The 15,910-nt window shown below is 40.9% G+C and overlaps 1 protein-coding gene across 1 annotated transcript in view; it reads right to left on the bottom strand.

Annotated features, from left to right (window-relative positions):
• LOC148357517 (1,4-alpha-glucan-branching enzyme-like) overlaps positions 1-15,910 on the bottom strand; it is a 153,100-nt gene that overhangs the window by 64,819 nt on the left and 72,371 nt on the right. The window contains exons 8-9 of the mRNA XM_088345647.1: positions 13,050-13,165; positions 7,948-8,075 (exon numbers count right to left, since the gene is read on the bottom strand). Of these exons, the coding sequence (XP_088201773.1) occupies positions 7,948-8,075; positions 13,050-13,165 (244 nt within the window). The remainder of the gene's footprint in view (positions 1-7,947; positions 8,076-13,049; positions 13,166-15,910) is intronic.

Here is a 15,910-nt window from a genome sequence, read left to right as displayed (position 1 = left end):
TGGTTTCAAAACAAGTTATTACGAGTTATTTTCTAAAAATGTCAAAAAATACCTCAAACATGGTTAATGACATATTGACATTTGGTGCGGACGGCATAGAGTAGAGAGAAGAGCGTACATAATTGATGTGCATAGCTCCGCCCTACCGTACTACTCACCCAATATAATTGCCCTGTGTGCTTGGCTGGTGTTTTTTGGTGTTTAAAGTTTGTTTTGTGGGCGTTCCTTGTAAGGTGTCTCAACATATTTTTTGGTTTGAACAAATTTATTGACACTAAAAACAGAAAACAATCATGACAATCTCAACAGCAATTAAGCACATTCACAATATTATATTCCAATATTACGTTTTTAACAGCAAACACAAAGTGAGGTTTGAACAAACCTTCTCGAAAATCAAACATATTCACAATTTCATTATATAACATCTTTGTTAGTGTCAATAGATCCGTCCAGGCCAAAGTCGATTGTCCTCGGTCTGAACAAATCCACCGACACCAACAGCAGCAAAACACAGCCATCAAGCATATTCACATTTTTTTTATATTTGACAATATGACGTGACGATATGACGTTTTAACATTTTTTCCTGACATTTTCAACATCAATTAAACAATTTCAGAGTTATTTTCTTTTAACAGTAGTTAACCAGCGTGTAAAAGGCAATACTATTGTGCAAGGGCATAGCTCTGCCATCCCACCCTCCCAAGCAGCATTCTTCCAGTCCTCTGTGTGGGTCCTTTCCATTCTGCGTGGGTCCTCTCCCTTCTGGGTTCCACAACCCAGGCCGTTGCTGCCGGGACTCCCACAGTGTAGCTCCGGCTCCCCCCTCCGGGTGGGTACAGACGAGTCTTCTTTATGGCTGCGTCCTAGGCCCGCCGCTCGCAGATTGTATGGTATCTGCAGCCATTTGGAGCACAGCCACGGGGGGGATCTGCCTGCACCTCCATACCAGCAGGTTTCTGGAGGTCCAGATGGCGTCCTTGATGGCGGCGAGAGTGAGCCAGTCCCTGGCAAAGTCGTTCCGATGCCTCCTCGACCGACTCACCCCGTAAAGCACGTACTGTGCATCAGGGACCTCTCCTGCTGGCAAGTCCGGGAACTTTCCTAGTTGTTCGGCCATTGTCCACAAGACCTTGGCAGCGCTGCACTCACAAAAAAGGTGCCTCACCGACTCCTGGGCGCCACAGCCAGGTCGAGGGCACGTCGAAGTCGCTGACATTCCTCGGTGGTGTATTACAGCTCTGACTGGGAGAACTTCATGAGCCACCATCCATGACAAGTCTCGTAGTCTGTTTGGGAGGGCAGGATGATTGACGTTGCTCCAAACCGTTGTGGATTCGCCAAACGCAAGCCCCCGCACAGGGCTTACTGTAGCTCGCTCTTGCACAATAGCAATAAGGGCCCTGTGGTTTTGTAAAGTGTGACATTCTTGTGTTTCCAAATCAAACTTCTTCAAAAAATCCCGGATAAAGAGATGTGTTGGTGGCAAGTTAAACGAAACTGGAATCAAACGATTGTCTGGTACAAGCTTTAGCTTCCGCAAATATGAGCCCATCCAAAAACGGGTCATTGCTTGACTTTTCGGGTTGTTGGGTGGGCCCACAGCGTTTTGGAAGTGGAGAGAGACATATTTGCTTCCCAGGAAAAGCTGGAGGTCAGGCACTCCTTTCCCCCCTTTTTCCTTTTTCTTTTTCATTGTATCTCTTTTTATCCTTTCCCACTTTGAGCCCCAGACAAAGCGAAAGATGGCTCGGTCCATTTGTAACAGCACGTTTCTTTTAGGCATAAAAATTAAACTGATTGACAAAAGCATTGGGAGGATGATCGCTTTGATGATTAGGACCTTCCCCTCTATTGTCAGTTTTCTTAGTGACCAAAAAACAAGTTTTTGCTTAACTTTCCTTGTCACGTCATCCCAGTTGGTCTCGCCTCCTCCATCCGCATTGAATTTTATCCCTAGGATTTTCTGGTCTGTCTTTAACACCGTCAGCGGGAGTCCTGCCTTTTCTGTCTCTTTCCACATTCCATAAAACTTCACTTGTGATTTTTCTTTATTTAGCCTTGACCCAGACGCCCTCCCAAACAGGTCAGTCAAGTCAAGGGCTCTTTCAACAGATGCGCGGTCAGTACACAAAATATTAAAATCATCCATGTACAAAACACACTTGGTAATTTGTCCCCCACTTCCTGGGATATTGATGCCTTCGACAAATCTATCTTTTCTTAACATTTGTGCCAAAGGTTCAATGCAAAGTGCATAGAGAAGGGGAGACATAGGGCAACCTTGACGTACACCGCAGTTGATCTCGATTGCTTCCGATAAATTCCCGTTAATCATGAATTTGCTGTAGATGTCTCGGTATAGCAGTCCTACCCAATTGATGTATTTTTGGGGAAAACCACATTTTTGCAATACCCTGAAGAGGTATTGGTGCGAGACTCGATCAAAGGCTTTTTCAAAGTCTAGGTTTAGGACCGCTAGTCGCATGTTTCTGTCTCTTGCATAACAAATGGTGTCACGGATCAGCATGAGACTGTCGCTGATCTTCCTTCCCACAATGGCGCAGGTTTGGTCTGGATCAACCAAGTCTCCCAAGACAACAGACATTCGTGTTGCTAGAAGCTTGCTGAAAATTTTACAGTCCACGTTTAAAAGCGTTATGGGTCGCCAGTTTTTTAAGTCAATTTTGTCTCCTTTTTTGTGCAATAGAGTAACTATCCCGATTCTGAAACTGTCTGGCATATGGTCTCGACTGGAAAATTCGTTAAAAACAGTTAACAGATCTGGTGCTAAAATATCCCAAAAAGTCCGGTAAAATTCGAGGTTGAGTCCGTCCTCCCCGGGTGATTTGCCTTTTTTCATAGTCTTTATGCAATCATTCAGTTGGTCTTGGGTAAAGTCCGATGTTAAAAAGGGGTCTTGACGCACTGATCTTGAAATATGATCTAATACATGCCCCATTTCATTCTCATATGTTTCTTTCTTTTCAAATAATTTTTTGTAGTAGTCTTCGACCAATCTGGTTATTTCACTACATTCCTTTGTTATTTGCCCGTTTTCGTTTTGAAGTTTAAAAATCCCCTCATTTTTGCCCATAATTTTTTAAAAAAAGTAGCGTGTACATTTTTCCCCTTCTTCTATTTCTCTTTCTCTGCTTCTTATTATGATGCCTTTGCTCTTTATTTCCGCCAAAGCGTTTAGTTCTTGTTTGATCTCTTTGATTTCATCATTAAAGTCCATCCCCTTTTCTGTTAGGATGAAATAGCGTTGGAGTCTTCTTTGTAGTCCCGACATGCGTTTCATCTCTTTGAGTTTCTTGTTTTTCCCTGCATTTTTAAAAAAGGTCTGTGTTCGTTTCTTTGTCATTTCCCACCATTGTGCTCGTGAATCATACGAGTCTTGAAGGGTCTGCCAGTCTTTGTACAGCTCCCTGTATTGTGCGGCTAGAGCCTCATCCTCCAGCAGGGAGCAGTTTAACTTCCACAAACCCTTCCCAACAGTCATACCTGAAGGAAATGAGAAAGAGCAGGACAGTAGCAAGTGATCCGAAAAAAAAACTGGAATTAATCTTGCATCACTCTGTGCTAAACCCCTCGTAAATATGTAGTCTATTCGAGAGGCTCTGGCATTGTCACTACTGAACCAGGTGAAGCCCTCCTCTCCTGGATGTATGGATTTGAAACAGTCCACCAGTTTAAATGTCCGGCACATGTCTTGTAATAAAGTTGATGTTTTATCTACTTTAAACTCCTCATCATTCCTCTTTCTATCCTTCCTACTTAGGATGCAATTAAAATCTCCTCCCACGATTAGTGGTTGATGGCCTAGCATATGCGACTGGATGTCCTCTAAAAGTTCGTACCTGAGTTGTCTGTCGGCATGGCCGTATATGTTAATGAGGTTAAAATCATTCCCTATATAAGAAAGTCTTGCTAAGATTGCGCGTCCGTCCCTTATCACAGTACTCCCCTTTATGATGAGTTGAGGGTTGTTTATTAAAATGGCTACCCCATCGTTACGGTTTTCATTCGAGCCACTCCATAATGACGGATATGGCCAAATCTCTTCCCACTGTTTATAATTTTTTAGAAAGGGGATGCAGCATTCCTGTAGTAAAAACACATCCGTTCTGATAGTTTTTAAGAACGATAAAACACTGTGAGCCTTAACCTTTGATCTCACACTTCTCACATTGATAGTAGAGAATGTAATGTTCATAATTGTTGTTAAAGTATTTAAACTAGTTAGACAAAACCGGGGGATCTGAGTCCATTCTTTGGTGATCATCGAGATCATCGAGAGTGTCACCTGTGTCAGACACATCACTTAAGAGTAGTACCTCATTTTGAGACTCACCGGGGAAAACTCTGGGACCCTCTGATTCTCTGTCTGTGGTTCCAGGTCTTCCCCTTTTTTCTGGGTTAGGGGGTGAGCCAGAGGACCTATCAAAGGGTCTCTTACTTCCTTGCCCACTAAGGGTCAGATTTTTTCCCTCCCCGACTTCCTCCGTCTCAACTCCATACAGTTCCCTTGTGGGCTTATTCACCGGCAATCGGCTTTCTTCTAAATCTCTTATCTTTGTTTCTGGTTTTTTCACCACTCCCAATTTTGTCTTACTTTTACTCCTCTTTCCAGTGCCCGTATGGGTTTTTGGAGAGTCATTCGCCTTTTCGATTTGTTTGACTTCTCCAAATCCCGGCAATGGCGTAGCAAACAAATTTGCTAATTTGAACTCTCTTCCAGGCCCTTCCTGATTAATATGTGTTTTCGGAGTGGCAGTTGCTTTTTCTATTCGTTTGTCATGTCCAAATTCAGGTATTTTATGAGAAATCGAATCAGAATTTCCAGGTTCTTCCTGTTTCAATTTTGATTCTCTGGTCTCTGCTCCAGGGGTTTTGGTAGGTACATCTGTTTTTTCAATTTGTTTGTCTTGTCCAATTTCTTTGTGCATTTCTTGATCAATTTCATTGGGTATTTCCATAACTTTATTCATTTCCTGTTCATCTTCATTGGGTATTTCTATAACTTCATTAATTTCTTGTTCATTTTCATTTTGTATTTCCATGACTTTATTAATTTCATTGTCTTTGTTATCTTTATTCACTTCATTGTCTTTGTGACATTTATTCATTTCATTATCTATGTTGTCTGACATCATTTCATTGTCTTTGTTGTCTTTGTTAACTGCCTTCCTAGCTTTCAATTTGTTAGCAAACGAATTCGGGCAGTTTCTAAAGAGGTGATTCGTTTCTCCACAGAGATTGCATTTTCTGCTATTGCTACATTCCTCAAAGGAATGTCCAATTGTTCTGCACTTTCCACAAAAAATTCGATCACATACCTCAGCCAGATGCCCATGCTCACCACATTTGCGACAGAGTTTCGGTTGCCCTTGATAGTGGATAAAGCCACGGTTTTCCCCCAGGAATATAGTCGACGGAATTTGTTTCATTCCCTGAAAGCCCTGAGGATCTTGCCGTAGTTGGACTGGTACCCTCCAGGCACCATTCCAATAGCCTTTCTCACACCTCACCTTCATAGCCTGGCCTTTTACTGAGCAGTATCTACTCAACCAATAACAGACGTCATCAGCACTGATCATTTCACTAAACATTCTAACAACGACAATCTTGTTAGTATTATCAGTCAGCTTCTCCACTGTAAATCCTGAAAACTGGGACCTCACTCCCTCAAAGCGATTCCAAAACTCTTGATAAAGAGCTGCCGTTTCAAAACTCACATCAAAGCCTTTGCCAGAAGTCATTTTTATGACAGCATGTACCTCCTCCTTTTTAAACTTCAGAATCTTTTCAACAAACTTGTTAATAAAATCCGTCCTTGACATTCCCTCCGAAATTGCCACAACATCTTTGAGCAAGAATCTCACGCAGTTACGTCTCCGCCCGCCGGTATAATGCCCGGCCATGGCAGGACTCGGCTGCTTTACTTCTAACTATGTTAAAATGGTTAGAATTGTAAAATTAATAATTAACAATACTCTTAAAACCGACGCCAATGACAGTATAAACGCATAGAACGAGCAGTGCTAACCAATAGGCAACTGCACTTTAACTATTTTGTTCACAACAAAAGTCAACAGTAAAAGAATAAGTAAAGATTGTTTAACCCCTTAATGTTCAGTGAGCCAAGCAAAAAGTTGTATCAACAGGGCTGTCTTCTTGGGTGTAGGGGGGCGGTGACGCTTCACATGACAACCCCATAATGACACGCCACGTGTCACCATTATCTTACACATTTTATATTTCTTCATTTATTGCGTGGTCATAGAGCCAGACTGACGTGAAACATGGCAATGGTAACAACAAGCATTTCCAAGCATTTCACCCACAATTCAAGCAATTTCCTGACCTTGAAAACCTAACATGAAAATGTAAGCATATTCTAGTAGAAAAAGTAACCGTACGAACCCTGCATCATGCACCGTCACTAAAAATTCTGTCTTGTAGTTAACTTTTTGTTACACACTTGAACAACTCGTCACTCAAAACCTTTCTCGGTTAATTAAGGTTTACACAGGTCAAAGTGCGACCCCCGGATTGTATTTATTTGCATCCATTCCTGCGGGAACTTTATTCGGACCTTCCAACAAATGCGAAGGTCAAAAAAAGCGTCCTTGGAGGCTCCTCGGCGACATCTCATTGCCTTTTGGCATTACTGGCTAATTACGGCAATGAATACGCGAAGAAACAGCGCCCGGTGATGAAGTGCCTGCCGCTAATAGCCGCCGCGGGCTGTGTCATTGGCCGAGACGACCTCTACCTAGTAGTGATGTGTCGTTCACAAACTAGCAGCTCTAAGAGATGGCTACTTGTAATGAACAGAGGCAGCTGGCTCACCAACAGTCAAGGTAGTGACGTGTTGTTTGCGAATGGACCGGCTCTGTGAAGTAGACGACGGGAAATGGATTCCCACGAATGAAGAGCCGGCACACGCCAAGATAGTGATGTGTCGTTTGCGACTGAAACGGCTCTGAGAGACGGCTCTTTAAAGCTAACAACAAGACCTGGCTACCCACCAATAAAGAGCCGACTCTCTTTGAGTAGTGATGTGTTGTCTGTAAACGGAATGCTCTATGACATGGCTCTTTGAAGTGAACAAGGGGAGCTGGCTCCCCGCCAATAAAAAGCCAGCTCCATTCGAGTAGTATGTGTCGGTCGTGAACAGAACGGCTCCATAAGCTGACTCTTCCAACAAATGAGAAGGTCAAAAAAAGCGTATGACTCTATGAAGTGAGAGAGCTCCACAACAATGAAAAGACCGCTCCTGTCGAGATAGGGATGTGTCGTTCGCGAACGAATTGACTCTTAGAAACAGCTTTGTAGTGAACGAAAATATTCTGCTTCCCGCCAATCAAGAGCAGTCTCCCTTTGAGTCACGCTATGTCTTTCGCCAACAGAATGGCTCTATGAGCCGGCTCTTTGAAGTGAGCGAGGGAAATCGCCTCTCAGCCAATCAGGAGCCAACGTAACAGCTCTATCAAGTGAACAACGGCAGCAACCCCGCCAATCAAGACAATCTATAAACTGGCTCACTGAAGTTCTTTTTTTTTTCCCTTTTGATTTTTTCCACAAGCTTTTCACTTCTTTCCTTGCCTTTTCTTCACTTTATTTTCCTTGTTTGTTTTTTTTAAATCTTTTCTTCCTTTTATTCAGGTGTTTAGATCTTTCCTATTGCTTTCTTCTTTTACTTTCTTTTTCAGTTTCTTTTTTAGTTCATTTCTTCCTATCTCTTTGCTTATTATTGCTGGCTTTCTTATATTCCTGTTTTTTGTCGTTTTTCTTTATTATACCCCTTTTCGTTTTTTTCGTGCATTATGTTACATGATAATTGGTAAAATATCAGTAAAGCCAAGCTCTTTTCTTAGTGAGCCGAGCCAAAAGAGTCGGTTCTTTAAAAAGAGCCCGAATTCCCATCAGCATTACCTCGGCCACGGTGATGCAATCGGGGTAGAGCGTATGCATGATGTGATTGGCCAGCATCAGGTAGACGAGTGAGTCCTCGTCAACTTGGAGGCCGAAGTAATCGCTGTAGTCCCCCGAGAAAGCCACACCTGAGAAAAACATTATTTAAAGAAAGCTTTACACCTGAGGACAGCGAGCATTTTGTTACATCGAGCTTGGAATTAAACAATGACTCTAATGACACTTTTTGGGGATTTTTTTTTTTAAAAATGTGAGTCAATCTCTTATAGCAACAACTCGTTTGCTTGCATCAAGGCCAATCCATAAAAGAATGAGGTATTCCACTTTAAATCATTTTCTATAAGCTAACCATGTACTGTCGTGAACATATTTCTTTACTTGATCGTTAAAGTAGCTCTAAAGTGGGTTAAGAAACCTTTAACAGCTACATGAGTGTGTCTATAAAGAGTGTTAAGTACGCTCAGTTAACTCAGTTTTACTGAAAAGATGAGGAGCATTGTAGGGAGTTACAGCAGCTTAAAACTGAGTTAAAGTAGCCTTAAAGTTAGGAAAATATTTTTTTCAAAAATTAAATCTGTCATGGTTTGGCCATGAAGTCTCCAAGAGATTACACCATTACCCCATTTTCCAGTCCAACTCAGCATTCCTCTCCCCGGGTGCTTCCAATCAGACAATTAGCCACCTCTACCATAAACACTCCGGGCTTCCACCTCACGTTGCTAAACCATTTTAATTCCTGCTCAAAACATTTACTCGCCAAGACGACCAGCTTCACTTCCCTCCACATTCCAAGATCATCCACTCCAAGACCTGCCAGACCAACCTTCTTCTCAAAGTCTCATTTTTGACTTCTCACCATCCCAAGTTCCCCTTTATAGTCTCCCTCTTAGGTTCTCCCTCCTCAGCAGTCCCGGTTTTTATCATGAGTGAAGTCTTTTTTGTTTTTTTAATAAGCGCCTCTTATTGGGGTTAGATCACCTCCCTGTTTTACGTCTCTGTGTCCTGCATTTGAGTCTGTCTGACATCTCTCAACAAAATCAACTTTAAAGCGTTTACAATGAGTTAAAAAGAGGTGAGTTAAAACAGTTGGAAAGCTTTTATTAAAGAGTTAAATCAGATATACCTTATCCAACAAATAAAAAACGTGTTATAGACGGCGTCTTTGCAACTATTTTTTCTAAAAATAGTTGTTTTTACCTTATTTAATTTCAACGTTATTTAGCCCTGAAAAGGACACTTCTCTCAACTATTCAACTGGATAAAAAAATGTATTTTGGGTGGCGTTTTTTAAATGTATTTTGAAGTGGTTTGTTCCACAAAAAAGACACCTAAAATTGGGTTGTGTTCAACCTTCCAACGTGGAAGAAATTTTGTCTAAAAATAGTCCCTAAAAAGGACGATTCTTTCAACCTGATAAAAATGTATTTTGCACAGTGTCTTTCACGGATTTTCAAGCAATTTGTCCAAAGAAGACGTCTAATATTGCATTTTGTTTAGCCCTTTCAACGTGGACAAGATTTTGGCTAAAAATGGTAGTTGTCTTTCCCTCGTCTACTTTAAACCCCCAAAGATGTCTTTTCAAGGTCTTGAAAAGGACACTTTATTAAATGTTCACATTTTATCTTAATCAATACATTTTTAAGAGGTCTTTTCCAAAATTCGGTTATATTCAAAGGAGTAGATTTGCTCTGTTAAATTTCCTTAATAAGTTTTGGGAAATTTTGTACTCCTAGGAGTATTTTTGAAACCCTGTACTTTTAGTTTTACTTGAGTAAATCTGCGAAGAAAAAAACAGTACTTTTACTCCGCTACATTAGGAAACATTGAAGTCGTTACTTTGTCACCTAATAAATCCCCTCCACGTAAGTACGCATCTGTTTGACTCCGCTAAGGCGCTTTTATGGTGGAGACCTACGGCAGGGTCTACCATATTTAACCAGTCAAACGTAGCAGCCTCGTCATGTGACCATTTTCAACTTCAGCGGGGAATATTTTTGTTTTCGGGTGAAACTGATGGAAAATGTCACTGGGCAATACTGACTATGAAAACAAAGCAGAGGCCTCACATCAAAAGCATGTTCCCCTTAAAAAGGGTGTGAAACACCAGCTAGAATATGCAATGTCTCCTTTGTCCGAGTTCATGGGCTAGCTTGTTGTTCTGCTTGCAAAGCCTGTTAAGATAAGTATTGGGGCTCTAAGTCTGCCACTTGCTTATTTATTTGATTTATACTATTTTTATCCATTCACCCATTATCTTTACCCCTTATCCTCAGTAGGGTTACGGGGGTGCTGGAGCTCATCCCAGCTGTCTTCAGGCAGTGGGCAGGGGACACCCTGTATTGGTAGCCAGCCAGTCGCAGGGAACTAAGAAACAGAATACTCACTCGCTCATTCACACCTAAGGACGATTTGGACTGGCCAATTAACATGACATGCATGTTTTTGAAATGTGGAAGGAAACTGGAATGGCCGGAGGAAACCCACGCAACGGGGAGAACAAGCAAACGCCGCACAGGAAGATTCGATCCCATGACCTCAGAACTATGCCGCGGACGCGCCAACCACTCAGCCGCCCTGCCGCTATTTTTTTTATTTTGTTGCTTATTAAAGCACTTGAATTAACGTTATTTCAATCTGCTTTTAAATTAAATTTTTTTGCTGATTGGATAAACTTTGATAATCGGTTGTTTTAAAAAAATCAATACATAATACGTTGCTACAGATACTCAGTACTTGAGTAATTATTTCACTAAGTACTTTTTACTTTTATTCAAATAAGTATTTCGATGACTACTTTTCTTCTACTTGAGTAATATTATACTGAAGCAACAGTAATTTTGTGTGGTCCCAAATTATTTTTTGAATGTATTGGAAAGAGGGTTTGTACACATGTATTTTGCAGAGCCACAGATATATCTATAATTTACATCCGCAATTTTTAATCATGCGTGTGCATAAATCAAGACATAATTTTTAGATCTTGAGTTAATCAAGAGTATATTTGTGGATCTTAACAATACAAGTGTAAATATTTTTTAGACTAATCTCTCCCCACATAGGTGGTGGATAGAAATGATGGTGATATGTATTTTACATTTTTAATTGCATTCAGTTCTTCCTGTTACAATTTACCTCTTGGAAATGTTACCAGATTTTGTTTCATGGATCTTAATGAATTTCCAAAATAGACACATAATACTTGCACTAATAGACATTTCATAATACCCTGTTTAGGTGTATGATGTAGCAAATCATTAGCTAGTCATCTCCCTGAGTTACCTTTGATATGACTGGAAAGCGCCAATTCTCCCATTGTGAAGAGTTGGATATCTTTTGTGTACACTATGCAGCATACTGTGCATGGATTTGTTCCATGTTTTAACCATTGTTTGATTTTTCTTTTTGAGCTGCAACCTCCCGACATCTTTGTGTGATTTACCTGTTTTGATGCACCTTTCTAAAGCATATGTAGGGGGGGGACGCTTCACATGACAACACCATACAAAGCACAGCAATTTCGGCTTTCGTGTTGGCGTCGTTTACAACTCGACTGTTTTTTAGTTTTTGTATTTTTCTTTGATTAATGTGTGGTCTGTTAAGTTAAACTACTGAGAAACAGAGCGGGATTACAAGCATTTTCAGGCACTTCACCCAAAAGCCAAGCATTTTCTTGACCTTGAAAGCACAACTTCAAAATTCAAGCATTTCAAGCACCCATATACTGTGTGAAAGTTTCACATTGCATTTTTCAACCTTATCCAAGCATCTTTTAGAGGACGTCCTTTAAACCACTTTTTTAAATGGTCATTTTTACCTCCTCTAATATTTTTTTACCCTTCAGTTTTTAACAAAATCAAAACATCTTTTGGCTGGTGTCTTTTCTCGGTCATCTCACGTGGTACACATTTACCTTCCAAACTATGTCTTTCATACATCTTTAAAACGACTTTTTTAAAAAACTTTTCAACTGGATGAAATGCAATTTTGGACGCTGTGTGTTTTCTTTGTAATTCACCCTTTCCTTTCATCTTTGTTTCACTCAAGGCTAACACATCAACCTTCCTTTTAGTCATCATCCTTCCGATCTCCTCTTCCTTCCACTCAGTCGCTTTACTTCCACATCGTCTCACATTTAGTGACCCTATAACTAGGGTTTGCGAGACCCACCCCCCTTTCTTTGCCTTGCTGTCTCTTAGGGAGTAGAGATAGAGAGGAGAGGATCCCCAGTCCCCTCGCTCCCTCCACTTTAGTCGCCTCTTACGACACACAGCGGACCACTGTGGGAGAATTCTCTTACCTCTTACGAGGGGAGGGCCCCTCACCACAGGGAGTTTCTTTCTTGTTGGTGATAGGAAGGAGTGGAGAGGTGTTGTGAAAGGATAGTGGGATTGTGGACGCGTTCTTAAGATGGGCTGGGCACCCGTATGATGCGGCAGGGGTAAACCAGTGAAAGCTGTTGGGCCCTGCTGTTGAACAGAAGAGTGTGTTGTGTCACCCTGACCCAAGTGACATGGCCGCTTTCTGGTGTCCCATTTCATCTGGAGGGACGAAAGCATGACCAACTTAGGTGCCAAGGTGCCTAACTTGTTTGGGTATTTGGGCAATTGGGTTGGCCATGGTCCCAAAAATTTTGGGTGTGTTATTTTGCTTTTTTTTTTTCCCTTTTATTTTCCCTGTTATTGTATGTGTTTGTCTTGCTGTCGGTCACCCCTCTTGAGGGATATGACCAAGGTAGATAGATAGATAGATAGATAGATAGATAGATAGATAGATAGATAGATAGATAGATAGATAGATAGATAGATAGATAGATAGATAGATAGATAGATAGATAGATAGATAGATAGATAGATAGATAGATAGATAGATAGATAGATAGATAGCTAGATAGATAGATAGATAGATAGATAGATAGATAGATAGATAGATAGATAGATAGTGTTTTCTTTAGGGGGACAGGGTTTTTTTGACCTACCAACATGGAACAAATGTAATCTAAAAAATAGTCATTTAAAAGGACATTTCTTTTAACAGAATAAAAACTCCTCCAACAGTTTTTGCCAGGTGGGTAGGGACTGTTTCCAATGTTTGGTTCATCTCACCAATGCCATGGTGATGGTACAACATGGAGGTGATGCCGTCGAATCGGAATCCATCAAATTTGTACTCCTCCATCCACCAGCGCAAGTTTGAGAGCAGGAACCTTAGCACCTCCCAGCTGTAAAGCACAAACACGCACAAGGTCAGATGCGACGCTGCCTTTGAATTATTCACACGCCTCATCATGCACTTTGCACGCTGAAAATTAATTTCCAGCGCCGCGGGACATTCACATATTGATAACCAAAGCGTTATTATGTCGCCAGCACAGCGGCGGCGGGAGTTGTTTTCATTATTGGTGAGGGATGGATGGACGCCGCTGTTCGGGTTTTTCTAGACAATAATCGGAAGTGGGGGCAGTGTACTCACACACTGTGCAAATGTATTTATCATTGGTGAAAAAAATGTTCAGGGCAGTGAATAAATTACTTTTTCACACAATATTATTTACCGCTTATTTTCTTATGTTAAAGATACTCTTACGTTATATATTCTACAATCTACCTACCTGGCTAGTTACCTACCTTACGGCCTACCTACCCTACATACCTACCTACCTAATTTAGGACCGACCTACCTTATGGCCTATCTACCCTACCTACTTTAAGACCGACCAACCTACCTACCTACTTTAGGACTGCCCTACCTTATGGCCTATCTACCCTACCTACCTACTTTAAGACCGACCAACCTACCTACCTACCCATCTATGTACCTACCTACATACCTACTTTATGACCTGCGTACCTACATACCTACCCACCTTACGACCTACCTAACTTACAACCTACCTTCCTACCTAACTTACAACCTACCTACCTACCTACCTACTTTACAACCTACCTAACTTACAACCTACCTACCTACCTACCTACTTTACGACCTACCCACTTACTTTACAAAAATGAAAATAAATGACGATCCTAGAAATAATTTGCAATTGTGTTTGTCAGAGGACGTTCAAGGACCTAATAAGAATCTCTGAGGGGTTAACTGTCATGAAAAAAAAACAACGACAAAAAATAGGCAAAATCGCCCCTGAATAGTTTATTAATCGTTTTTTAAAGAGTAACTGTTTCCTATATTGGGCAAAATATCAAATGTGTTGTTGCCTGATTGAAAAAAAAAAAGTGTGACGTTAAGTATTAGAGTACTTGAATCATGCTAAATATAGCTTGCAGTCGGTTTCCAGAAGCAAGATTTCTATTGTTATAAAAAAAATCATAAGTACAGTATCTGGGGCAATTAAAAAATATACACGCCTAAGATGCAAAATACAAGAAAGAAATGTTTGACATTATTCTGTGATCATTATGCAAATGAGTATGGATAAAGGTTAAAGAACTTGTTAATAACGTTGTCACTTCTGTGATCCTGCCCCCAAACTATGATTGATACGACCGCATAACAGACTCGGAATTCAGTTGGAGAATAAAACGTGGGGAATAAATGAATACAATTTCCCAGAAGCCAATATTAGAATTCAGGTCAGTGCTTTTAAAAACGCCTCGAGCCCCGAAGGCCCACCGCTGCGAAAACGTTGCGTTTGGATCTTTTTCTCAAAAGGACGGCTTCCCTTTTAATTGCCATCTCCATGGCGACGCGCCAAGGATTTGCACGTGTAATGGGCGACACCCGCTACGTCAATTAAAGCACCGGCGTCTGACCAATCTCGCCACTTGCACCAATGCACCATTAGTTGATGCTGAAAATAAATTTTAAAAAAGCAGAATTTGTCAAATGACACCAAGCAACGAAGCAGGAGCAGCTAAAAAGAATAATAGTGGCTAACAACCAGCAATTGCCTTGCAGCCAAGTGTCTAACAAAAGTGGCTAGAATAGGAACCAGTGGGAAAAAAGTTTAATATGCCTGGATACGAGACTCAGTGTTTTCTAGTGACCAGAGTGGAAGGCGGGTGAAATTTAGGGAAAAACTTGGGGCAGCAAGAATAAGACCAGCGGCAAGCTACGAGGCATAGCCCGCCCTACAGCCCAGCGGCGATTATGTGTGTCTAGAGAAGGAAACAGTGGATCATGCCTAAATGGAGGGGACAAGGTGAGCATCACATGCATGACAAGCTATGGAAGGCAAGCTACAATGAAGGACGAAACATAAAGCAGCTAACCTTAATAGTGGCAAGCCATACCCTACAGCCAAGTGACTAACATGAGTGTCTAGGGAAGGAAACAGTGGAAAAAGTGCGTTGGCTGAAAGCGGGCAATGTTTGCTTGCATGACCAGCAGTTAAAGGAGATTAGTCAAGGAAAAAACAACCTATTTTAAACAGAGAAGATTATAAGATCATCACAGTCATGTTAGAATAGAATAGAATATACCTTTATTGTCATTGTTACAAAAGGGGTAACATATTGTGACAACGAAATTGGGCATGACACTCCAGTGTCACATTCACAGTGAGGTAAAAAAGCCAAGAAGATAAAGGAACAGAGAAGATAAGGTTATAAAACAAGGAGGATAAGGTTATAGTTATAATTTACACGATATTTACACAAGAAATGTTGGCATGTAGGATGTTACATACAGTTTGGTATCGTAATACAGTTTGGTATCGTAAGCGTTTGTGCAATTATACATTTGGTGCAAAAATAGTCAACATATGCATTTGGTGCAAAAAATAGTCATCATAGTGCAAAAAATAGTCAAAATTGTGCAAGGTAAGCAGTAAACATAGTACAGTCAACATGTGCAAGAAACATAGACATGAGTACCATTTTACGTTCGTATGAGGTAGTGTTTTTGCAAGAGTTTTTCAGTTTTTTGTGCGGTGTCTGTTTAGGGTGGTAATGGCTCTGGGGAAGAAACTGAGTCTGTTTGTTTTTGTTTTGTGTGACCTGTAGCGCTT

Source organism: Urocampus carinirostris, chromosome 10 (assembly GCF_059441175.1).
Source record: "Urocampus carinirostris isolate Australia breed hairy pipefish chromosome 10, RoL_Ucar_1.0, whole genome shotgun sequence".
Lineage (NCBI taxonomy): Eukaryota > Metazoa > Chordata > Actinopteri > Syngnathiformes > Syngnathidae > Urocampus > Urocampus carinirostris.
This window is presented reverse-complemented; position numbering and strand designations above follow the sequence as displayed.